This window comes from Podarcis raffonei, chromosome 8 (assembly GCF_027172205.1).
Source record: "Podarcis raffonei isolate rPodRaf1 chromosome 8, rPodRaf1.pri, whole genome shotgun sequence".
In the NCBI taxonomy this organism is placed as follows: Eukaryota; Metazoa; Chordata; class Lepidosauria; order Squamata; family Lacertidae; genus Podarcis; species Podarcis raffonei.
The window spans coordinates 88,328,882-88,353,172 of NC_070609.1; the positions used below are offsets into that span (position 1 = coordinate 88,328,882).

Sequence of the window (24,291 nt, forward strand, 5' to 3'; positions counted from 1 at the left end):
ATATTTGTTTTAATTTTGTAAGCCACTTTGAGTCCCAGTCTTGGTGAAAGGAAAGATATATGACGACGATGGTAGTAATAATAATAATAATAAAGTGAGTATGTCAGGTTTAAAAACAATCTTAATTTCACATACATGGTTTACCACAGGCACCCAGTTGGCCACTGTAAGTACAGGACTGGGTATTTTTTGTTTTTGTTTTTTAGTGTTACTATTGTTGTCTATACTTTTAATAGATATTTTGGTATATATATTAATTCTCAGTGTTTAAATACTTTTAAATGATTTGTTTTCTACGTTTTTAGCTTTTTCTATTCTATCTGTAAGCTGCTTTGAGTGTTTGGAGAGAAGGTGAGGATATAGATGGTGGTGATATATATATTAATACGGGATGCTGGGCTAGATGGGGTGCCAACCCGATCCAGCAAAAGTAGAATGCCCTAATATAACTGATGTCTTGGGTGCGTTTCCCTATAGCTCAAGGTGGCTGCCTTTTCTTTTTAGGAGGCAAAGGGGTATGTGGTGGAAGGGGGAGCTCCACCAGGCCTTCTCCCCCCTCAACTGTCACCTGGTGGTGGCAATTCCATCAGGCTGTCCCACTGGGAGAGGTAGGGAGCAAAAGGCTCATTCCATCAGCTTTGCAGGAGGCTCAGCTCCATCAGGCACCTCCTCCTGGTGCTCCCTGAACTGTGCCAGCTTGTCAGTATAGGAAATAGTGACTGAGTTTTTGTTTTCCTCCTGCGTTTTCCGTCTCTCTCTCAATCAAAATAAAAAGACTGTAAGCCTGCAGGGGCAGAGACTGCCTTGTTTTGATCACCTACACACAAACAAATGCCGCCTCCTTCTCCTCGCCGTGCCTGCGCCTGCCACGCTCGCCGCCTCCTTGCACCAAGCCTAGGCTTGAGGCCTTCCTCTGCTCTAGCCAGCAGAGCTAACTAGGCCTGGGCCTCATAGTGCCCCCTCCACCTCCTTCCCCAAACTGATTGGACAAGAAATAATGGCAAAGACGCGTGGCTAGTGGGCGGGGCGGAACGCTAGAAGTCAACACAATAAGCGAAGGGGAGGGGGCCGTGGGCAGCACTGACCAATCAAAAAGGAAGGCTCGAACGGGGTTAGAAGGCAGAGCAGCCTGGATTGGGCCTACGGGAGTTAGCGTAAAACGTCATTTTGGTAGCCCTGACCAATGGGGCGCCCGTGCAAAGGAAAGGCGCTGCTATAGCACCGTCGAATGGGACGTGCCTCTAGGGCTTGTCCAATTAGACACTAGATCTGAATTAGGGGCGGCCATTTCGGCTCGGCGAGCCAACCAGAGGCGAGAAACCTCGGCCTAGATCAAGGCGGGCTCAGGAGCAGAGGCGGCCAATGCCGAGCGAGCAGGGCGTGGCTGGCCGCTTATTTTCCCCTTTCCACTCTGCCTAGCTGAGGGCCAATCGGGCAGCGGCAGGGGCGGAGCCGGGCCACGGCCGCCCAATGGGCGCCGCGCTCCGGGGGCAGCGGGTTGGGCTGCGGAGGGAGGGGTTGGTTGCGGCGAGTCTGTCAGGCTGCGAGGTGGGGTAAACACACACAGTCGGGCTCCGGGCGCTGGACGGAGGCGGCGGAAGAAGAGAGTCCTGGCTGCTGCGGCTGACTCTGTGGCGGTGTCGTCGGCGTCGAGGGCTCCGGCGGCGGCGGCAGGACCAAGCAGCCGGCAAAATGGCGGCGGCCGCCCAAGTGTGCGAAAACATCCAGATGCTGCTGGAGGCGGCCGAGTTCCTGGAGCGGAGGGAGCGAGGTAGGCCTGCCAGCTTCTCTCGGGGCCTGTCGCCTTCACCGCTCGCTCGCTCTCCCGTCTGGCGGCGGGGGCTCGGGCCGCGCTGAGGGAGAGCAGCCGGCCGCCCCGGTGACAGCGAGGCTTCCTCCGGGATGCCGCCGCCGCCGCCGTTGTTTTTTTGTTGCTCTCGCTCCCCTCGGGAGGCTGGAGAAGAAGGGGGAGGGGCGACGCCGACCCCCCCTTCCTTCCTTCCGCGTTGTTATTAGTACGTGTGTTTTTCTCCGCTTCTCCCTCCCTCCTTCGGCCCGATCTCCGCCTTCCCTTCTTCCCATCCCCCCGGAGGAAAAGAGTAAACAACTCGGGCCTTTAAAGCGAAAATGGGAACCGCCGGAAAGGCTCCGCCGCGCGAGGAGGAGGGGGCTAAAAATAAGCCCGAAAGGCGCGCGGGGGGGGGGGGCGAACGGCCTGGCTGCTTCCTCCTCCTCCTCCTCCGTAGATTTCCTTTCTTCTGAGCCTGTTCACTAGGGAGGGAGCCCCGGATTCCCTTCTGATCCAGCTTTGCCTTTTCTCTTGCTCGCTCCTCCCTCCCAGCCGCCGCCGCCTCCTCTTCCCACTTAGCGTGGCGGGGGGGGGGGCGGCGGGGGCAGGTTGTGGGGCTATAAAAATCTACCACGCGCCCCCCTTCCGATCGTGTGGATAAATCGCGCGCCCCTTGTATTTTACCCCATTGAATGTGTGACAAAGCCTCTCGAAGGTATTGAACAAGAACATCCATGGCGACAAATAAATAAACAAAGCGGCTGAAGCCGGCACACACAAATCAGTTTGGGGGAGCGGGCCCTGTTGTTGGGGTGTGCCCTGCTATTCTTCACCCACTCGCTCCGCTTTTAACCCTAACGGGGGCCTGGACTGTAGAAGGAAATGACGATCGAGGTCAAGTGCTGAAACTGTCGAGATGGAAAGCTGCTGTGCCCTTGCCTGAGTCTGAAGGCATTACCCATTTGTAAATTCCAAATAGCCTTTACAAAACTCTTGTTACATCTTCTCTGGGAAATGGGGGGGGGGGGAGTATCGCTGTGCTCAAGTGTTGATAATCTCTTGTCACCCCCACCCACAACTGAGACATTATTGATTACGCATCATAATAATTGGTGCATTTCAAGCATTCAAAGTACCAGTACTTCCTGTACACTATTTGTGTATTCTTTATACCAGGCTTGTAAGATATGATGTTAACATACTGCACTTAAGAATGCTGAGACAAAGAGAATACAGACTTGACTGAGGCTAGCCATCTAGTGAATTTGTGAGTGAGGGGTGTTTTGAATTCAGCTTTCATGGCATGTGAAATCCTGTGGATGGGATTAATTTGAAAGAGAACGTGCACTGAATGTCAGGAGATGAAGTATTTAGTTATATCTGCCAGTGAACATAAACGAGTTGTTTTGTTTTGAGTTAATAATGGGATGAATAATTGTTTCCCCCACAGAAGCTGAGCATGGCTATGCTTCCATGTTACCCTACAGCAGCAAGGATAGAGACGCCTTAAAACGAAGAAACAAATCTAAGAAAAATAGTAGTAGTAGCAGGTAAGGAAAAACTGAGTGTTCTGCCTTTGTCTTGCAGGGTGAGCCATGCACATAACTCAGTCACTTCTAAAGCAACTACAGCAGAGGCATGATGAGTACATTGGGCACGTGCTAATTACAAGGATATTAGCCTTAATTAAAAGGTTACGGTGTAGTCCTAACCCTACTTGCCTGGGAGTAAGCCCCATAGAGTTAATTAGGATTTCCTTCTGAGTAGACAGGGTTAGGATTACAGTTTAAGTCAAGTTGTAGATTGTATTGTGTAAAAGTTTTCATGTTTGTGATCAAAAGGGCATGACAGTTTCACTTTTGTTTCCTGTCAATGTTTACACTGGCCTCTGAACCAATATACTGTACTGTAATGCTGCAGTTGGAATATCTGAAGAAGTATTTGTCAAAAATTTAAATTAAATTCAAATTTAAAACATCCTTCATCTTGAGTTGGGTGTGCTTCATTCTAAGGATTTTGAGACACGTTTTTAGAAAAAAAGGCACTTAATCAGTCTAAATACTCAATTTAAATTTGCAGGAAACGCCACACACATTTCAGTGCCAGTTTAGATTTCTGGAAGCCAAGTTTTCTAAGAAATTTAGAATAGATTTGGAAGAGTGCTTATCTGAAGCCAGTGAAATTTGAAAACCCATTAACAGCTGTAATCCAGGGGTGAGGCACTTTTGGCCCTCCAAATGTTTCAGAACTCCCAACTTCCATCAGGCCTAGAAAGGATGGTCAGTAGCCAGGAATGATGGCAGCTGTAGTTTAGGAGACCAGAGTTTCCCCACACTTGTTATAATCCTGAGCACAATTATTAAAGAGTAAAGGCTGCTGTTCAAATGGGGTTTACTTCTGCATAAATATGCTGCTTCTCTTGCATAAGTACAATCATACGGATCTAGGTTTTTGCACCAGTTCCTTAATTTTGTGCACAAAATGATTATCTGCCTATGGGGTATTTGTAGTAAGTATTCAAGACTGCTATATAATACAAGATGTGTTTATTAGGCATATTTATGTCCCATCCTTTATCCCTAAAACAGCAATCAGGGTGACTCGCAGCATGTCAAAACAACCATATAAAATATAGAAAAGCAAAACAGTTAATGTTGGCAGATAAAATAATCTTAACAGTGAGGGTCAGTATTATAACAGTGTCAGTATTATAACATCTTGGTGTGGAAAGCCAAAGTCTGTTGGAACAAAACCACTACTCTATTACAATTCTGCTAGATAATGGCAGATTTAAGTTCCTTGGACATTGATGAACTGGGCAGTTTAGGATTGCCATGTGTCCTTTTCATGGGTATGTAAAATGAGAGTTGTCATAGTGATAAAAGTAGAAGTTGGCAAATGTGTCTTCTTTTTTGCTCTTCAAAATATGGCAACCCTCATTTCAGAAGTTCTTATTGAAGTATGATAATCTTTTTTAAGGCCCAGTTGATTTAACCATTGGCTTGCTAACATTTGTTTTAGATTTCTGTTTACATATCTGGAGATTCAGGCTGCCTTTATGTCACTGCATGCCTTAGAAGCAGGAAGTACCCAGTTAAAGCTTTATCCTTAAATTACCCTGCTGTGCCAGTGGTTAGTGGTCTTGAGATAAGTACATGATGTTCTGCCATTTGGGAATGGTATGGAAAGTGGAAGATGAAGTTTCAGTGTTAACTCTTCTTCCCCCTTGCCCCAGCTTTATTAGTTTACCTTTTAATGTGAACCTTAGATTAGATATAGTTCTCCAGGGAAGTGTATTGTTTGTATAAAATTATGTTGAGACAAGTAAAATATATGCTCAAATATAGTTCAGGAGTCTCTGGCAAGCTAATCAATTCAGTTTATAGGTTCTTCCTCCAATGATTTTCATGTAAGCCCATTTTCCTGCTTTAAAGATGAGTGTGTAGTGGAACTTTACTTTGAAAGTATGCATACCATTCGATTTAGGTGCTAGATCATCAGTTGCATCAGATATGGAAGATTTAGAATTGTAGAGTTGGAAGGGACCCCGAGGATCATTTAGTCCAACCCCCTGCAATGCAGGAATATGCAGCTCCCCCATACGGGGATCGAACCTGCAACCTTGGCATTATCAGCACACGCTCTAACCAAGTTGACCACGCTCTAACCTAACCTGAGCTAGGAATCTTCTGGAGTCTCATTCAGCTGTCCCTTCTAATTTGTTCTTGCATGTGTGTTTTTATTATTTCTATTCTTCCTTTATTTAATTGTAATGTAATGTTTAGAATAATAAAAAGAACATACTAAAAACAAAGGTTTCTACTTAAGAAATACTTTTCTAGCCTCTCATGCGAGTAAACACAACAGTCTTCCCCAGGATTTGGCACATGGGGGTGTCACCTGACGGCCACATACATGGGTTTGTGCAATATGTTTTTGTTGTGCATTAGCAGTTTTGTCTTCATGAGTACATCATGTGCAGAGTGTATATAATATGTTCTCTTCTCACATGCTTATTTAAATGAAATTATGGTGATGGTTATGTTGGGTAAGTTATCCAAAATTATTCACAAGTTATTCAAAAGCTTTAAGAGGAGCAGTCATGTAACTTGGATGGGTTAAATATGTGCATTTCTTTTTAGTTGTAATCAAATGTTATCAAGTTCTCCTGGAAAGTTTTTTTCTCGCTCTTAAAAGCAATGGTTCCCCACCCCAGGACAGGAGGAGGAAAGACTTTTAAAATAGTCCAGGAAATTTCTTTCTTAATCTGTATTCTGGGGTATAGTTGGATTCAGAAAGACTGTGGGTCTTGCAAAATAAGTGGTTGTGATTCATTCAGTAGATTATTTTGCCACGCCTTATGGTGAGATCCATGGAGCGGGCAGGCATGATTGTATCTTATTCATAATGCAACTGTGGTCCCTGGTTGGAGATCCCTACTGACCTGGGATTCAGTTACAAACAGTTGCATCTTGTTGACAGTGGTTTGAAACCTGCAAAGGTATGTTTACTCCATGGTTTACAAGTGTAAATGGTTACATTAATCCCCTCTTTCTCTATTTAGATCAACACACAACGAAATGGAAAAGAACAGGTGAGTCTTCAAATGGACATTATAAATTTTTATTAATCACAGCAGTAGTCGCGTCTTACATTTTATAGTAATTTGATGAGGCGAATCAAAGCAGTGTTTTTAGCTTAAAAATCCAGTTTGGGGAAGCTGTTTTTTTCTGGGTGGTGGCTTGAAGTACAGTCATACCTTGTTTTGAGTCTGCCCCGTTTAGGGTCCATTTCGTCAAATGTCCATGGCAAACCCAGAAGTACTGAAACAGGTTACTTCTGGGTTTGCCGCTCACACACGTTTAGAAGCACCAAATCGTGCTTTGCGCATGCGCAGAGCAGCGCTTTGTCGAGTATCCAGGGCTCTGGAACGGATCCCAGACGCAAAAGGAGGTACGACTGTATACAGAATTGTGCATGTGGCAAGAGCTGCTGAGTGGAAAGGCTTTAATGCAAAATCTCACGTGCACTGTCTTTGGGCCATTCTGTTTGCCATATGCATCAAATCACCCCACTATAATCAGAATTCTCAAACCACATTGAAATGATTCTGAAAACTGTCCTTCAGCCTTTCTATGTTTGAGTACCTTTAGGTAATTGGGTCTGTTATGAAAATAATTACGTTGGTAGTGATGGTTCTCCGAATGACAAAGTCTCAGAAAAAAATATTGCTGAAGGAAAAACTTCTCAGCAGCTTTACTCCTCCGTGGTCTTCAGAAAGGGGCTATTGCTCCAGTGATGTTTGCTTAGGAACTGTGTGATTTCATTCCAACCACATGTGCTAGTGGGGGTCTGCAGTCTGTATTTCCCAGCTGGCACACAGTACTTCAAAAGGCTTTCACCGCAGGGACTAGTTTGTGGTTGCCTGTTGCCACTTTTCTTGCATACAGTTCTCAGACTAGTAAATGAATGTGGGAAATACTGATTTATAAAGTCAATAACCTGTTCAAAGGATCATATTGGACTAAGTTTAAGGTCAATTTGGCATCCATACATGTGATTGCTGCTCTAACTGGGTTGGCACAAATAGGACATCTAGAGTACTCTTTGGAGGCACTTACTACCTTAGTTACAGTGTTGTGGCTTAATTGAGATGGTTTTCTTGGTGTGGTAGACTTACCATGTGAGGCTGGAATGTTAGACTAATTCCTATGTTATACAGAAAAGGATCTTGGTACAACCTCTCCTGAAACATTTTAGGAATTAGCTGCATATCTTTTGTAAGAACTGGAGCTTAATTTGGGATATGGCAAATGATGAGTTAATGGTTATGAAAAGAAGGTAATGAAACTTAGAAAATAGGAAACTACTTATTACTATTTCTCTAAAATGCACCATGGGCTTCATTTTGACATTTTTCTACTTCATTTAAGAATGAAATTATTTTTTTACACAGACAAAAAATCATTCTGTTTTTTTACACAGGCGCTTTCAACAAGGGATTAAACATGTTACAACACTTTGCACCTAAAGTGAATTTAAATGGCTGCACATCTTCAATCTTTTAAATTATAGAATTGAAACAATACATTATGTTTTAAATGTTCAGCTTTTGATCATTGTTAGCATGAACTGGATTTCCAGGAAGAAAATGCTTTAGGAAAAATTCCCTGTTGTCCTTCAGGCCATTTACTGTAGAGCAGTTTGGGCCTTTTTAGTAAATGTAGCCTACAACATGTAAACATTTGTCTGTGTTCCAAATTAGGCGTGTTGTAAATCATTTTCTATAGAAAACTCATTCAGCAGTGCTTAGTAAATTGCCTCCCATAATATTTACCAAGGAAAATAAAGAAAGTGAAGCAGAGAAATTCCGCCAGCTCAGCCTGTAAATCTCATGATCCAATAAGATATCTTAGGAACTACAATTTAAAATGATGTGGGCATGATTTAGTCATGGTTAAGCACTTTGTACACTTAAATTCAATAACAAAAGTTAAGCACGTGTTTTATTTTCTTCCATGGAATAAATGAAAATTACCGTATTTTTCGCCCTATAGGACGCACCTTTTCCCCTCCAAAAATGAAGGGGAAATGTGTGTGCGTCCTATGGGGCGAATGCAGGCTTTCGCTGAAGCCTAGAGAGCGAGAGGGGTCGGTGTGCACCGACCCCTCTCGCTCTCCAGGCTTCAGGAGAGCCCCAGCGCCAGCCCCGCAAGCTCCGGGGACAGCTCTGAGGCGCAGCGCGTCTTCCCGCTGTCCCCAGACCTGATCTGAAGGCGGGCGGCGGGGAGAAGAGCACTTCTCCCCGCTGCCGGTCCCGCAAGCTCCGGGGACAGCTGGGAGGCGCAGCGCGTCTTCCCACTGTCCCCGGACCTGGTCTGAAGGCGGGCTGCGGGGAGAAGAGCGCTTCTCCCCGCTGCCGGCTCCACAAGCGCCTGGGGGGGAAAATAATTTTTTTTCTTTATTTCCCCCCCAAAAAACTTGGTACATCCTATGGGCCAGTGCATCCTATGGGGCGAAAAATACGGTAAGTGTTTAAATTTTAAATGTGTTTACAGCATGTCTACAAATAGCAAGGTTGCATTTGTGAAGACTGCTTGCAACGTAACCAAGTAAATAGTGCTTACTGTCTGTTTTATTTTAACAATAGCTGTAGGCTGCCTTTCAAGGGATTCCAGGGAGCATACAGTGAACATAATAATACAAATATAATAAAACATTTGTCAAGTGATTTAAAGATTGAGAGGCAAAGAGAACTGTAAAAAGTAAACGAAGACTGGGATAACAAGCCTTTCAAACTCCTGAGCAAATATATGTTAAACTGGTGCTGAAAAGATAGTAATGCCAAAAATAGTAACGCCAACACCAGTCATATCTCCCTGAGGAGAGGAGTGTGGTACCAGCACAGAAACTACCCTGTCCTTAGTGCATACATAATACGCTTTCACTAAGGAAGAAGGCCCTCTGCGAAGGGTCTCAAGGCATTGTCCTGTAGGCATTTGGGTCTGAAGGCACTTAGAGCTTTAAAGGGAATTCCTTGAATTGGAAACAACTAGGAAGTCAGTGTAGCGCTTTGAAAATGGAAGCACGATGACTCATCTGGCTTAAACAGTTAAAATTCTGGCAGCCAAATAAAATGTTATGGTTATCCATCTGGATAGGGGGGAAAGGAAATTTTATCAGTGCTCTTTTTGAAAATGCAATACTTTATTGTTGCTTTATTGATTTGATGTCATTGCAATTAAATCTGGAAGGCATCACATTGGCTACTCCTGACCTAGACTGTATTTGAAGAACTTCTGAAACTTTCCTTGTTGTGTCCATGAAATTCTGGTTCACAACATAGTTCTTGCTTATTAAATATATACTGTTCCGTGCTGGTCTTAAGAGTACTTTTGTATACTTAGCAAATATGTATCTTTACTTAGGATTGCATAGGACTAATTGAGGGCAAATTGTAATTGCTGCAACCTGGACTCTACAAATGGCAGATCAGCTTGTAAGCCACCAATTATTTTTACAAGCCTGTGGGCTTTCTTTATTTTTATTGTTGTATTAAAAATGCCCCTAAGTATGTGGCAGTTTGACTTGAAGGAGGAGGTCCTATTGTCCCCACAGTCCTAACTGCCAGCACTTTTTTTGTTTGAAAAGTAAAGACTAATCCCAATAATTTTGTAAGCATAAAGAACACCATCTCCCTCAGCAAAAACTTTCAGGACTGTGTTTTCCCAGCTCCTGGCTTTCACCAAAAGGCTGTTCCATGCAACTCTCCCCTTACCTTAGGCAGGCTCTCTGTTCTTTTCACCCACCTCTGCAAAGGGCTTCATTTGTACAGCCTGACAGGAATTCCTTTTTAATACCAGCGTAAAAAAAAAAAAAGGACCATAACCATATACTTCCTCCAGAGAAATGTGCTCTGGGAGTTTCTTCCAACCTTATTTCCTTTCATGAACTATTTTCTTCACAAGCTAGTATTTTAAACATCAGTAGGGAGCCTTCAGCCCACTGGCTGAATTTGGTCCAGCATGGATTCCATTTTGACCTGTTAAGCTGTTTTCCCCCAAACCACGGCCATCTGCTGCACACCTGAGGTCGTATGTGACGGGTTGGCAGCACAACCAAGTTCCTCCATAGAGAACCCTATTGTGCAGCTGATCCCTGCCTAAATTAGGGAAAACATAAAACAGGGTTGAAGTTCAAGCTTGCTGGATCAGCTGTGCAGCAGAGTTCTCTGTGTAGAACTCAGCTGTGCAGCCAATCTTTGCAGAAAGCAGCTTTGCCAGCTGTATGCTCAGTGCCTGGGAAGCTGGCAAAGGCCTCTATGCTGCAGTTCCCAAGTGCCTGACAACCATATGGATGCAACAACCTACCTGCATCTGCTCACCTGTCAAGGTTGGTGCATGGTGGTGTGGAAATAGAGGAATCTGGCCCACCAGTCTAAAAAGCTTCCCCACCCTTGCTTCATACACATACTGTTTATTTTGTCATCAATCCGGAGCCGAATAGAAGGCTAGAGTGAATTTGTTTTAAAAATCTGTTTTCTCTTTCGTCCCATGTGGTTAAGGAATGGAGAAGGACTGAGCTGAAGGGAAGAGGCAAGGAAGGAAGAGTAGCAGAAAAGGGTACACACAGAAGCTGGGAATTTAAAAGGTTGTAGGACCAGGAAAGAGACCTTTGTGAACTGCTTATGGTCAGAATAGATAGTACTTGGTTAGACATGCCAGTAGTCCAGTAGGCTTGAATATTGCATGGGGGTATCTGCAATAAAATGACAACAGTTAATGAATAGGCTTACTAAAACCATTCAGTTTAAAGGCTTTTGCCTTTAGTTGAAAAATTCTAAAGCTAAACAGAGTATTACATGGAAAAGCTCAAGGTCTCCAACAGCTAGTTAAAATGCTGGTGATCAACTTAACAGTGGTGGTTAGTTATCTCTGAAACTAATTTTGCTACATTACTGGGTAAGGTAAAACTGGAATTAGTTTTAATTAAAATGTGTGGGTATCTTGCGTTGTGTAATTATAATTGCATCACTTTATGACTTTGTGGTGTATTTTATTTTGAGATTGACTAGCTTCATGGCATATGTTATGTCAAAGTACATTTAAACTACAGGTAGGAAACTGAATCTTAACTCCCTAGTGCAGCTGATCTCAGCAGGTGGTTGGACCTTGAAAGGAGTCTTGTGCTGCACTTTGAAGCCCTGACAATCAGCTGGTGCTTGAGCTTCAAAGCTACCTGTAAACCCCTTTTTTGACCCAGCCTCAATATTACTGCCCCACATTGGACATGGGACAGGAGAGCTTGGCTTGCCCACTATGGCCTGGCAGTTCTTTACCCCTGTTTTAGACATTTAGAATGGGTATTGAATCAGGCATAGCCAACTTTCAAAAGACCTAATTCAGAATGGCCTGAGACAGCGATGAACATGCTTTTCATCTCTTTTTTAAGCTTCATGATTACTTATCCTAGTTCCTTAGTTATATAATAGAGAAGTACCCATGATGAATGTTTCCAGATCGTTGATCTTACACTCATAACAACCTGTGTGTATCTTCGTTAACAGACGTGCTCATCTGCGACTGTGTCTGGAGAAGCTCAAAGGGCTGGTGCCTCTTGGACCGGAATCCAGTAGGCATACCACGCTAAGTTTACTTACAAAAGCTAAATTGCACATCAAGGTGAGTTGAAGTGGTTGGGCTCTAGAGCTCCATGTAAAAAAGCTCATTACTTTATGTTTGTCAAATATATCATGGAACTGAGATAGGGAGTAAATAACGCCATATTCCTAAAGAACATTGTTTCCTCGCTAATGAAGAGGGCTGCTTCAGCATGGTACGAGAAAGGACAAAACATTATAATCTTTGAGTCAGCATTGTACCACATTGGAAGAATACATACAGACATTAAGTCTTGGCAGGTACTTGAAGGTAAATCTTGATGAGCAGGTGCCAAAGACAATGCCTGCGCATCACTGATGAAGGGTCCACATGATTTTATACAAGCTCCGGGGACAGCTCTGAGGCGCAGCCTTAAAATTGCTTGGGAAGTGCCATTAGACATACTTTCATATGCAAATAATAATAAATTGATATAATGGCTTTTATCTTTTGCACATAATGCACAAGAATCATACTACACCTGTTTTGTTCTACAGAAACTTGAAGACTATGACAGAAAAGCAGTACACCAAATAGATCAGTTGCAACGAGAACAGCGGCACCTGAAAAGGCAGCTGGAGAAACTGGGTATTGAGCGAATAAGAATGGACAGTATAGGATCTACTGTTTCTTCTGATCGATCTGATTCAGACAGAGGTGTGTACTGGTGGTGTTTGAGTTGGGTTCCTTGCTTCCATGACCAAATAGGAATTGCATTCTTAGGAAGTGAATGCTGTCTGTTACCCAAGTAACATTGCATTTCTTTTGCAGAAGAAATCGATGTGGATGTGGAAAGCACAGACTACCTAACGGGGGACCTAGACTGGAGCAGCAGCAGCAGCCCAAGTGATTTGGACGAAAGGGGAAGCTTGCAGAGTGTCTGCAGTGATGAGGGCTATTCGAGCGCCGGCATTAAGAGAATAAAGCTGCAGAACAATCTCAAGGCTTGTCTCAGCCTATAAGGAGCCAGTAGCTTTCTTTCCATCCATTGCTGTTTCCTTGTTGGATCTTACTAGGTAGTATGTTGGACCGTCCCACAATTCTCTTGCACGTAAACTTCTTGTGCCACCAACATTACCAAAATCTGCTTTGCCTAAGTCTGAAAACAGTGCATAGGGTTGTGGGTTACAAGCTACTCTCTGGAGCACACATCTGATGGCATCCACTAGCTTCCCTTTTCTGTCAGTAAACTCATCTCTATGAGACTGAACATTCCTACCAAATTTCTAAGCACCCAATAATATTGTTGCAGTAATAGCAACTTAGACTTTTTGCCTGTGCTGCTGTTGCTTAATGTTCAAGATTAACTTTTTCACTATAGGGGTGGGAGGAGGGGAGAGCATAATATAAGGTGTCCGAAACAGCCAGACTAGCCACTATTCCTCAAACATGACCTTTATAGGAAGAACTCGTGGTTTCTGTCATTCAGAGCTGGTAATTGGCAGAGCATACTTAAGAAGCATTGCAAGTTTCTGTGAGGGAATTGTGCAGTGAAATGTCCCAGCCACTGTTCAGAAGTTATTCTGAAGTGTCCCAAGTCATTGTAGTTGTAATGTAGTAATCTCTGAGACACTCTTGCCAGTACTGAATCAAAGCTCCATTTGGATTATAAGCACTGAGCCACCTTCTCATCATTAGTCCCAGAGGGCGAAGATTGAGACAGGCAACTGGCAGACTAAAACTAACATTGGCAGAAATATAGTAGGAATAGGATTGTGCAGTAGGCTCTTGATGGGGTGGGGTTCTTTTCACTATTAGCTCATTACCTTGGTAGGATGCCTTTACTTAAAGACGTCTCAATTATCTTTGGTGTCAAAAGACCAAATGGTACTTTAAACTACTCCAGTGCAATCTTTATGATGATGTCTTTGTATTGATAGCTGCATTTATCTTTTGTTCCTAGCAGCAGTTCTAGCTAAGTCCTTCTTGTCTCTGGGACAATTCTTTCTACCTCAGAGAGATGAACAAAGCTGATCTCGATCCCTTTAGCACAAAAGAATTATGCCTCATTTGTATACTTGGTTCTAGTCCAATCTGTTTACTTAAAAAAATATTCAGCAATAACTGAGTGACAAAGTTAGCTGTGCTAGCTTTGAGTTAATGACTGAGGAGACTGCATTACAGTAATTCTGTGGTGCCATCTTGGCATTCTAGCACTCCTTTGCCTGTTTAAATTATTTGGTAGCCCTCAGAAAAGTGACTTGCATGTGGATTTTAGGTTTGACTTTATTATCTTTTCTGTCCGCTTCTCACCCTGTCTCTGGTGTCCCACATCCAACAGCATTCTAACCACTAACTAGAGCACACACAAATGTACATAACGTGGTCTATGAATAGTATTTATTCATTTTTATATAAACTTAATGTAATAACAATCTTATGATTTTATGCTTTTATAGATGTTTAGGAAACTTTGTATTTCATGGTCCACTGAGTGAGATTTCCTTAGTCCCATTCTCTTTGCTTTGAACATTAACTCCCAGGGACTTTTAATATTTATTTGTATACAGCTTGCTGTCCCCGAGCACTTAGAGGATACCTGAGAGCCAGTTAAGCAACTTCATGTCACTTCACTCTAAAAGGGCTATGTAGCTTATTTAGCTTCAAAATGTAATTCATGCTTGCTTGCATGACCTGAGCTGCCAAAATCCACTAGGACACAAGTTCTAAACTACATGAAAATTACATTTGATTTCTTCAAGAAGCTTAAAGCTATCTTTGGAAAAAAAATTCAAGATGGGAAGTGGGGCTAGTGGATTGCTAAAGATCTCCAAAGCTATTTCTTTTGAGTGTGCTATCTTTAAAAAAAAAAAAAAAGGCTGGAATTTTAAGTGTCCAGCAGACTTGCACTGAACTCCTATTTGTTGGAGGCCTTCTTGCATTTATAAGCTGGCTTTGAATCGAAGCAGAAAACCCTTCAGAGAGCTAGCTCCCAACCTGTAAACTAAAAGAAGTTGAGTAGCTGCACTTTGAGGTCCTTTGTTCCGACATGTTTCTTGCCTGAGACCTTTGAGCTTCTATATTTGTTAATGAGTTGCATAAAACTGCCTCACAAATTCAACTCCATGTTGCCACTTTAAGGTTCAAAGTAACTTCAGATTTTGGGGGCATTTTGATGGGGTAAATTTGAATTACAAATTTGTGTACTTTTCTTTAGACGTAACGAGTCTTAAGGATTCGGCCTAATGTGTTTTAATTGTTGTGCCTTTATATGAGTTAATTATAACTGGGCACAATCCACTTCTAACTTCTCCTAGATAGTACCCCTTCTTTCTCTCCCTCCTGCCTCAAGCAACAAAAATATATACACACATGGAAGTAGCAGTTTAGCCATGGTTGTATGTGGCCACTTTTGTTTTGGTGTACTTTGAGCCGGAGAAATTCCTGGTGGATTGTGCCTGTTGTATTTTTAGTAAAATACTGTGGGATTCTTGTTTTGGGGGGTTGGGGTTTTGGTTTTTTGGTCCCTATTGTGAACCGGTAATTAATCTTTGCACTGTTTGGATGTGGTCCTTTCAAAATTTTGATGGTACAGAAAAATTGAACTTTGCAAATGATGCACTAATGTTAAAAAAAAAACTAACCTAAGGAGGTGAGCGGGGTTTCAGAAGCATCTGGGCAGGTAAAACAAATTGTCCTGTGGGCTCCAGGGACACCTTTAAATCCCTTGGCTAGGACTGGCCTTAGCAGCTGCAAACTTTTGTGGTGCTCTTTGCTATTCACCCAGCCCATCCCTCAGATAGTTGTGCCCACTTCAAGGATGGATAAATAGGCCCAGTTGCATACATGGCCCCCATTATTAGAAATTCCTGCCAACAGGGTGAGGGAGGTTTGTACTGTGCTTGCAGGTAGGCAGCACTGGTGTGGTGCATAACTGCACTAATCTATCCTGTCTCAACTTCATGAGCAGAGGTTTCATACACTGCCAAGGTGGTGTGGGAACAACCACAGGGGTAGCGAGTGGCAACCATGTCACTTGGGTGATGTATAAGCTGGGCCATAGAAGTGTGACATTATGGTCTAGCCAGACTTTCTCTCAAATTCACTGATCCACCAGCATTATGACTCGATAAGCTGCAGATACATTAATTTTGAAGATTACTAAAGGGGAACTGGGGTTGTTTCTGTGCCTGTGTTTACAGCTGGAAGCCGCATGTGTTAAAAAGGTCGCACTAAACGCTGTTGCACTCAGTAACGGCCTGTGCAGAAGCGAATGTGGGGCGCACTTGATTGGAAATGGAAATTCAAATTTTTTGCTCTTTCTGATCAGAAGTAAATGTGGATGTCAGGGTGACAGTCTGAAGTAGCCTAAAAAGTATTGTCTGTACCTGATGAACTTTTCTCCTGAGTGTTGAACACCCAGAACTTTTATTATGGTATTGTGTTTTTTATAAAGCAGAGCTTTCAAGGTGCTGATAGTCACATCTTGTGAACTTTTTTCCAGGGTTGGTGTGAATACCTGTTTTTGATTCAAGCTGAGCACTTATTTGAGATGTCCAGTGAGGTGCCACAAACTTTCCCACCCTCTTGCAAGATTCCAGAGCTCTGGGCATTAGCAGGCTGAGTTCTGCCAACTGCCATTTTAGCACTTTGTTCTCAGAATATGGCACTTCTCTCCCGCCCTTATCCCCCTCCCTCATTCTTTTGTCTTGTTGCTCTCTCTCTTCAGGAGCACTTACAAATCCACTAGAAGGAAGCCCTATGTTCTTTGGGAGGATGGGATGAATGATGGGGAAGGTTTGTTTCTTTAAGTGCTCTCTGCCTAATTAGAGTGAACTGGGCATCTGGTGTAAGCTCTAGCAATATATTAGGACTCTGAGTCCTCCTTTTGCCCTCTTGGTAACAAATTTCAGGTTTTGACACTTAACTGTATTGAGACAAATTCTGCTTTCTATACCTAGTTTATGTTTGCTCCCCTGATTACAAATACTGTGTTGCTTACTCCTTTGCTGCTTTGATTTGAAGAGGGTTTATTATTATTATTAATTCTTTGTTAGGGCAAGTGTTTGGTTTTTGTACATTATGACCACCTGAAGCTCTTGGAACATCTATGTGAATCAGTGACACTCTTAGTTTGGAGGAAAAACACCCCCCCACACACTACTGAGCAAACAAAATCTCTTTCCCTGCTCCTGGGTCTCTGTACAAAGATTGACTATAGCAAACCCGTTTGTTTTGAATATTGTGGTCTGGTTGAACAACTCTTAAAGTCAGCTTGTTTGGCTGCCATCTGCTTGACGGCTTAAATATGCTTACTGAAACATACCTGTTCCCTTCTGAAGTGCCCGAAGATTTGGCCTATCTGGAGGAGTTCGGCTTTATTTTTGTGCTGTTCTTTTGATTGACCTTTCCTCAAATAGGTGCTCTTAACAACACTTGCGCTTTTGAACTCTTGACATTAGTTTTGGAGTCTTCCAAATAAAAATGCAGCCTAAACAGGGGAGCAGCAGATAGGGAGAAAATAGGAATTCAGTTTCCAGATGTTCAGTTCCTAATGTAAATACCATGTCATAAAAATCCTGTGTCAAGACCATATAATGGTGCTTTTTATTACAGTTAGCACATGCATTTTTAGAAATTACATGTTTTAGAAGACCTTGCTGTGTATATGTATACTTCTGTATTGTTCAACTGTTAGAAAATAAATTATTTCATTATTAAAGAGTGCTCCAGTGTGGGTGTTTCTTGAAAGGCAGCTCTTATTCATTCATTTATAAAGACATTCAGATCATTTTGAAACTAGCTAGTAAATCTTTTTTCACAGTCTGTAGGGAACATGCAGCTGTCTGAAAACCACTTCTAGCATTTTTTTGCCCTAGCTTCCAGCAGCAGCACCCATACTAAGGACCCATTGAGATTCTGGGAACTTGAGCTGATGCTATGGCAAATGTGGACCTGATTAATGTTTGGCCACTGACAGTACTATATCAATTACTCTGAGCCATGCAAGGGAAGAGAGGCGGAAAGTATAGTATGGAACCATAATTTCCTCCAGTTGTCTGAATTCTGCTGGTTGATGCCTGACTCTTCCACAGCACTGGGGACTAGAATAGGAGCTATGGTCTTGGGCCAAATCTGGTGAACTGTCAGCTCAAGGACAAAGGAAGTGGGAGGAACAAAGTACAGTGGTACCTCGGGTTACAGACGCTTCAGGTTACAGATTCTGCTAACCCAGAAATGGGGACACAGGTGGCACTGTGGGTTAAACCACAGGGCCTAGGACTTGCCGATCAGAAGGTTGGCGGTTCAAATCCCCGCAACGGGGTGAGCTCCCATTGCTTGGTCCCTGCTCCTATCAACCTAGCAGTTCAAAAGCACATCAGTGCAAGTAGATAAATAGGTACCACTCCAGCGGGAAGGTAAACGGCGTTTCCATGCGCTGCTCTGGTTCGCCAGAAGCGACTTAGTCATGCTGGCCACGTGACCCGGAAGCTGTACGCCGGCTCCTTCGGCCAATAAAGCGAGATGAGTGCCGCAACCCCAGAGTCGGCCACGACTGGACCTAATGGTCAGGGGTCCCTTTACCTTTACCTTAACCCAGAAATAGTACCTTGGGTTAAGAACAGAAATCGCGGTGCAGCAGCGCAAGGCCCCATTAGCTAAAGTGGTACCTCAGGTTAAGAACGGACCTCCAGAACGAATTAAGTTCTTAATCTGAGGTACCACTAGCTACCGCACTGGATCTTCCTAGCAGGCTCCTTTGGGCTAAATAGTGCCGCCTCCATTCTCAAACAGCTGTTGGCCAAGCTAGTTGCCAACCAAGGAGAGTCTTGGGGCATGAAACTTACTTGGAACAATCTGTCTTGCAAGATGGTTGTGAGAATAAAATAGGGGCAGGTGCTGCTTTAGAGAATGGGTTTATGCAAAGAATGCAGAGACAGAGCCATTGAGGAACATGTGATTCTGGGTCTCACAAACGGATGTTGCTGGAAAGGAGTCTGGAACCTGCTAAAGAAACAAGTAAGTTTACTCTTCTTGTTTTATCTGGAAATGCTCCCATTTTTCTGCTTTGTTGCAGAGTCCCAACTCCTAAGCACTTGCATGCACATCAGGCAACATAGGAATATCAGAACAAATCTAGTCCAGCACCCTCTTTGCCTCTGGAAAGCCCACAAACAGAACATAAAGGCAACATCCCTCTCTGGCACTCATTTCCCAGCAACTGGAAGTGGAATATGCAGCCATCCTGCCTTGAAGCCATTGGTGGCCTTATGTTTCATGGACTTGTCCAACTTGTCTTTACAGCCAGCTAAGCCTAGTGGCAGTCGTCATATCTCAGCAATGAATTCCATATGTTAGCCTTGTGTCATATGAAATTATACTCTTCCTTCCTGAATCTCCTGCCAATCAGCTTCATTTGATGGCTCACAGTTCTAGGGTTCTTGAGAGGCAGAGAAAGGTTTGTGGCTGGACTTTCCTCACACCATGTATTGTTTTATTATGAACTTCTATAATGATCCCACTTTGGCTCCCCTTTTCGTTTTATGAACTTAAACACTTCCAAAGTAACATTTCCTTACAGAGAAGGTGCTCCACTCCCCTGATCATATTGGTTGCCTTCTTCTATATTTTGTATTTAGTTCTACAATAATCAATAACCTCTTCAATAATCAAGACTGAAAGCAGCAAAGTTCCAAAGGAACAAGTCTGTGCTGTGGTGATGTATTTGCTGCCTGGGCAAACCTTGACTTTAACTATGGATGTGGGAAATTTTCCACTGGTATCATTTTCTGCTAAAAATTTCCTGGGTTTGGGGACTGCACATTTCATAAAATTAGTAGCAAACTGGCTACACCACCAGTCAAATATTTTCAATAACTTCCAAATAAAAATTTGAATTTGTTCATAACATTCAAACCTCTTAATTGCAATCCTGTGCATGTTTACTCAGAAGTAAGCCTCGCAGTGTTCAGCGGGGTTTGCTGGGCAGTGGACTGAAGTCTGAAGTATACTATTCAAATTATTTTGCAGCAAATACTCCCTCTTCCTTGGATTCCTGTATCTATAGATGCTAAGCCCTGTATGGCAGGACCTTACTTCTTTCGCCAAGGAGTTCAGGGTGGTGCAAGTGGTTCTCCCCATCTCAATTTTCTCCTCAACCACAACTCTGTAAAGTAGGTTAGGCTGAGTGACAGTGATTGGCCCAAGGTCACCAGTTCATGCCTTAGCTGATACACTAACCATGATGCCACACTGACTCTTTGCCAGTAATATAATTTACTGTTGGCTATTGTAAAATTAAGCATGTAAAATTAATGTGGCAAGCTGCTTAAGTTTTGCTTACGAAAGCTAAGTCAAATGAACAGGCAAAATCAGCTCTCAATCAACCTGAAGGGCAGTGGGAAAATGTCTCAATTTTTTTGTGATAAACCCCTGCCTTTTGTGGAAAACCCCACCCTGTGAGACTGCCCACAGGTCTTCCGATTTTGGACAATGTTTTGTCAACAAATGACCAAAATACTCAAAACAACCCGTTCCAACTTCACAGCAGCTTTGTTTAATAAATCTATGGGGTGATAAGTTTCAAGTCTCAGGAGCGCTTTACATGAAAGCTGGTGGCTTCCAGAACTTCAGTTGCCCCAAAGTGCAGAACCTTAGTGCCTTTTGCTTTGGTATAAAAAATATGTGGAGCCTAGCATTAACTGAAACTCACAAATCATGTGTTGCTTGGAGGACCTGGTGAGTTACATCATTTAGCACTAAAGCAAAACCACAAAGATCAGCAGAGAACAAGCACAGGAAAGCTTGTGGCATCAAATGTAAGTTTTCAAAATGCAAAAAAATAAAATAGAACCAATCCTGAAACTGGCTCTGCTCTCCAGAGTGCTGCCAAGCAAGGCCAGGACTGCTTATTGATTTAGATTGTGGCTCGTTCTAGGCAAGAACGTGCTGAGAGGTGATCTGTAATCTCTGGAAGCAACTGCCCTGCCCATACAGATAGAACAGCATGCTCTGTGCCTCACTTTTGCTACCTGGTGCTTAATGGGCAACTAGCCAACGCCATAAATCACAACCTTCCTGACAGGGTTCCCCTGTCTCGTTTTGCTCCAAAAGCGGTGGTGAGGCTTGAAGTGTCGCTCACAATGCCTTGAAGTTGGCAGGCCAACCATTTGTTGTTCTTTTCCCACTGCAAGAGCCAAAGCAAAAGTCCAGAACTTGGTGTTCGTGGCAGGGAGGTGTGCCGGGTAAGGAGCAACAATCTGTGTGGAGAGGCGAGTTCTTGGTTTAGCAGCTGTTGTGAAGGAAAAGGGGGCGGGGGAAGACTGGTTTGAGCACTTAAGGCCATGATCCAGAGACCTATGCTTTAAAAAGGCGGTGGCACAGCAACGGCCTGCTGTCATCTTACTGGTTTTAAAGCAGCACTTGGTGTTTTACAGACTGGCATAAGCAGAAGGCAGGTTCCTGCTCCCGGGAGCTTCCATTTTAAGTTTTTGTACTACTGAACTTGTGGCACCTGTGTCAAAAGGATGTGTCCATCTTGCACGCAGGCACTCCCAAGTTTATTTTATTCTGTTTATTTATTGCTTTTGTACCCCAGCCTTTCTCCTAGGAGTGCAAGGTAGTGTACATGGTTCTCCCCATCCTTGTTTAATCCCCACAACAGCCCTGTGAGGGAGGTTAAGCTGAGAGGCCCATGGTAGCCCAGTGAGCTTGATGGCTGAGTGAGCATTCGGACCTTGGTCTCCCAGGTCACTTACACCCCACTGACTCTCATCCAGTCCCCAGCATCTCCGGGTGGGACTGCGAGAGCTTCCTGTGTGAAATTCTGGAAAGCTGCTGCTGGCAGTCTGTGTAGGCACTGATCTGGGTGGACCAATAGTCCCATTTGGCAGAAGACCACTTCCTGTGTTCCTCTTTAAACCAGTCCTTCATCCAGGACCATGACTGGAATCTTAACTCCATGATAAGCATCAGTTTTGCACACAGAAGGTTCCAGATTCAAATCTCACATCTCTAAGAGAGGCTGAAAACCCAGACAGCCACTGCCCTCAAAGTTGACACTACTGAGCAGGAGGGACCAGCAGTCTGACTCTGTACAAGGCAACTTCCTACAATCTTTTCACCTTTAAGCAGAGCAGGAGAGCTCCTGTTCAGGGTTCCTGCCTGCCAGCCTTATTCTCCAGGTGAGTCTATTCCTTTGCTTCCCACCACCATATTTCTTTGTAGCTATTCCAACTCACACTCAACTTTCCCTGGCTGGTGAGCATGTTTAGTTCCCTCACTGGACTAGGTTGGGAGTGGGGGGACCGCCCTGTTAGTTTCTTGTGTTTCTGAAACAGATTTTTGGAATTTCCCCCCAGACATGCTGATCCCATCCTGTCCCAAATCCTGTGTTGGCACCAGGCTAAGCCATCTCAGCTTGCTGTTCGGGGATGAAATGGTCCAGTGCCTGGGCTGGTGGCTATATCTGAGCGTGTCTCTTGTGGCCATCCAGCCCTGGGGCTGCAGGACAGGTCTGCAGGTGGGAGGGCTCTGCTGCAGGATCCAGCCCCTGCCTATGTGCAGTCGGTGCCAGTCAGCCACCTGGGTCACGACAGCTGAGCTGGATCGGGAAAGCTAACGTCAGAAGGAAGTCTACAGAAAGCAAACTCAAAGTGTAAGGCAGAGAGCCAAGGGCAGCTGAGGAGGAGATGCCAGGAGAAGCAGGCACAGGACAGAGCAATACGTTTAAAGAAGGGGACGATGCACAATTAGAAAATAAAGAGAAAGGGCAAGTTGGAAAATGCATCTACTTAGGGCCAAAAGTTATATCAGGAAGAGAAACTCAAAACAGTGGAAATAAAGAGGAGAATAAAACAATCATGGACAGCATTTGGAAAACTCAGCTTTATAATGGAAAAAAAAATATTTCCTTGGCTTTGAAATCAAAAGTGTTCAGTATGTGCTTATTATTGCCTGTGATGTGCTTTGGAGTAGAGGAATGGATTGTGACACAGAGAAATATGAACAGCTCAAGCACAACACAGCATTCCATAGAATGTGCAATTAAAAGAGGGAAAATAATAATTACCGTAAATACGACAGAGATTGAAAGATGCAGCTGTAGTGGGAAAGACTGTGAAGTTAAAATGGACATATGCAGGACAAGCGGCAAGAAATGACTCGGCTGATGGAATAAAGCGGTGCGAGTCTGGAAGACCAAGAGGATGAGCCCCTGTGCCTTGGATGGATGATCATTCTAAACCTAACAGCAGGGCTGAGGCAGGAAGCAAACAAGGGAGAACAATGGGGAGAACTTGAAGAGATGTACATCCGAAGATGGATTTGCGATGCTGTAATAGAAGACGACGAGAGACCTTTGCAAAAACACAACAATACCCAATACGGAAGATTGGCAAATCCTAATCGTAGAATATCTGCAGCTAGCGAAAGCAACAGGAAGAGTAAAAGGCCAACCAAAACAAAAAGTCTATAAGGATTGGAGAATCTTTAAAGACTATTTAGAAAACTATGGAATAAAAGGAAACATCTTGGCAGAATTAGGCTGATCCCTGTATTGTATAAATATATGTTTGTAGGGAGGTAAAAAGAAATTATATAAGAAATATGTAACTGTGCAGTATACAAAGTAATGGATAGACAAAGTACGGTGAGATTAATTGGAAGTCAGTTTTAAATTTCTTTCCTATAAGTTTTATAATTGTGTTCAATACAAGGAGTATATATGATTTTAATTATATTAATCTTCTTATATCTTACAGTGTGGTGGTTTGTTTGATTTTTCTGTTAGTTTACTTGTATGTACATCTGTTTTTCATAAATGTATTTATTTTAAATTAATAAAGATATATTTTTTAAAAAAGAAAAAGACGAGAGACCTCATTCCAAGAGGATCATGTTGGAGTGGAGGCAGCAGCCGCAGCAAAGGAAACAGCTGTGTGCAGGAGTCCACAGGAGCTCCAGGGATGGACTCAATAGTAGAGCATCATGCAGAAGGTCCCAGGTTCAGTCTCCAGGAAGGGCCGGCAGACATGCCTGCCCAAAACCACGGAGAGTCACTGTCTGCTGCTGTAGAGTGACCATGCCGAGCTTAGATGGACCAATGGTCTGACTTGTGGAATCATAGAACTGCAGAGTTAGAAGGAATCCCAAGGGTTTTCTAGTCCAATGCCCTGCAATGCAGGAATTACAGCTCAAGAATCCCTGACAACCTCCAACCTCTGCTTAAAACCGTCCAGTGAAGTAGAGTCCACCACCTTCCGAATGAGTCCACCTCCTGAGCCATTATTTTGTTCCTGGTGGACTTTCTGCACCCCATGAAGTCCTTGTTCCTTGTTTGTTTAAGAAGGTAGAGTGTGATGGCCTGGGATTCAGATTTGGATGCTGAACCTGAGGGATCCC

General features: G+C 43.5%; 1 protein-coding gene across 6 annotated transcripts; it reads left to right on the forward strand.

Annotated features, from left to right (window-relative positions):
• Window positions 1–1,486: 1,486 nt before the first annotated feature.
• MXD1 (MAX dimerization protein 1) lies at window positions 1,487–17,611 on the forward strand. Of its 6 annotated transcripts, XM_053401402.1 has the most exons (8): window positions 1,491–1,771; window positions 3,240–3,339; window positions 6,354–6,383; window positions 8,848–8,901; window positions 10,865–10,939; window positions 11,856–11,970; window positions 12,447–12,606; window positions 12,721–17,611. In XM_053401402.1, exons 1-8 carry the CDS (start codon window positions 1,693–1,695, stop codon window positions 12,909–12,911), a joined length of 804 nt encoding a protein of 267 aa, XP_053257377.1. In that variant the 5' UTR covers window positions 1,491–1,692; the 3' UTR covers window positions 12,912–17,611. The 6 variants fall into 6 exon arrangements, with proteins under 6 accessions (XP_053257373.1, XP_053257377.1, XP_053257372.1 ...); XM_053401398.1 differs by lacking the exon at window positions 8,848–8,901 and having other exon boundaries at window positions 1,487–1,771; window positions 12,724–17,611; XM_053401397.1 differs by lacking the exon at window positions 8,848–8,901 and having other exon boundaries at window positions 1,494–1,771.
• Window positions 17,612–24,291: the final 6,680 nt, after the last annotated feature.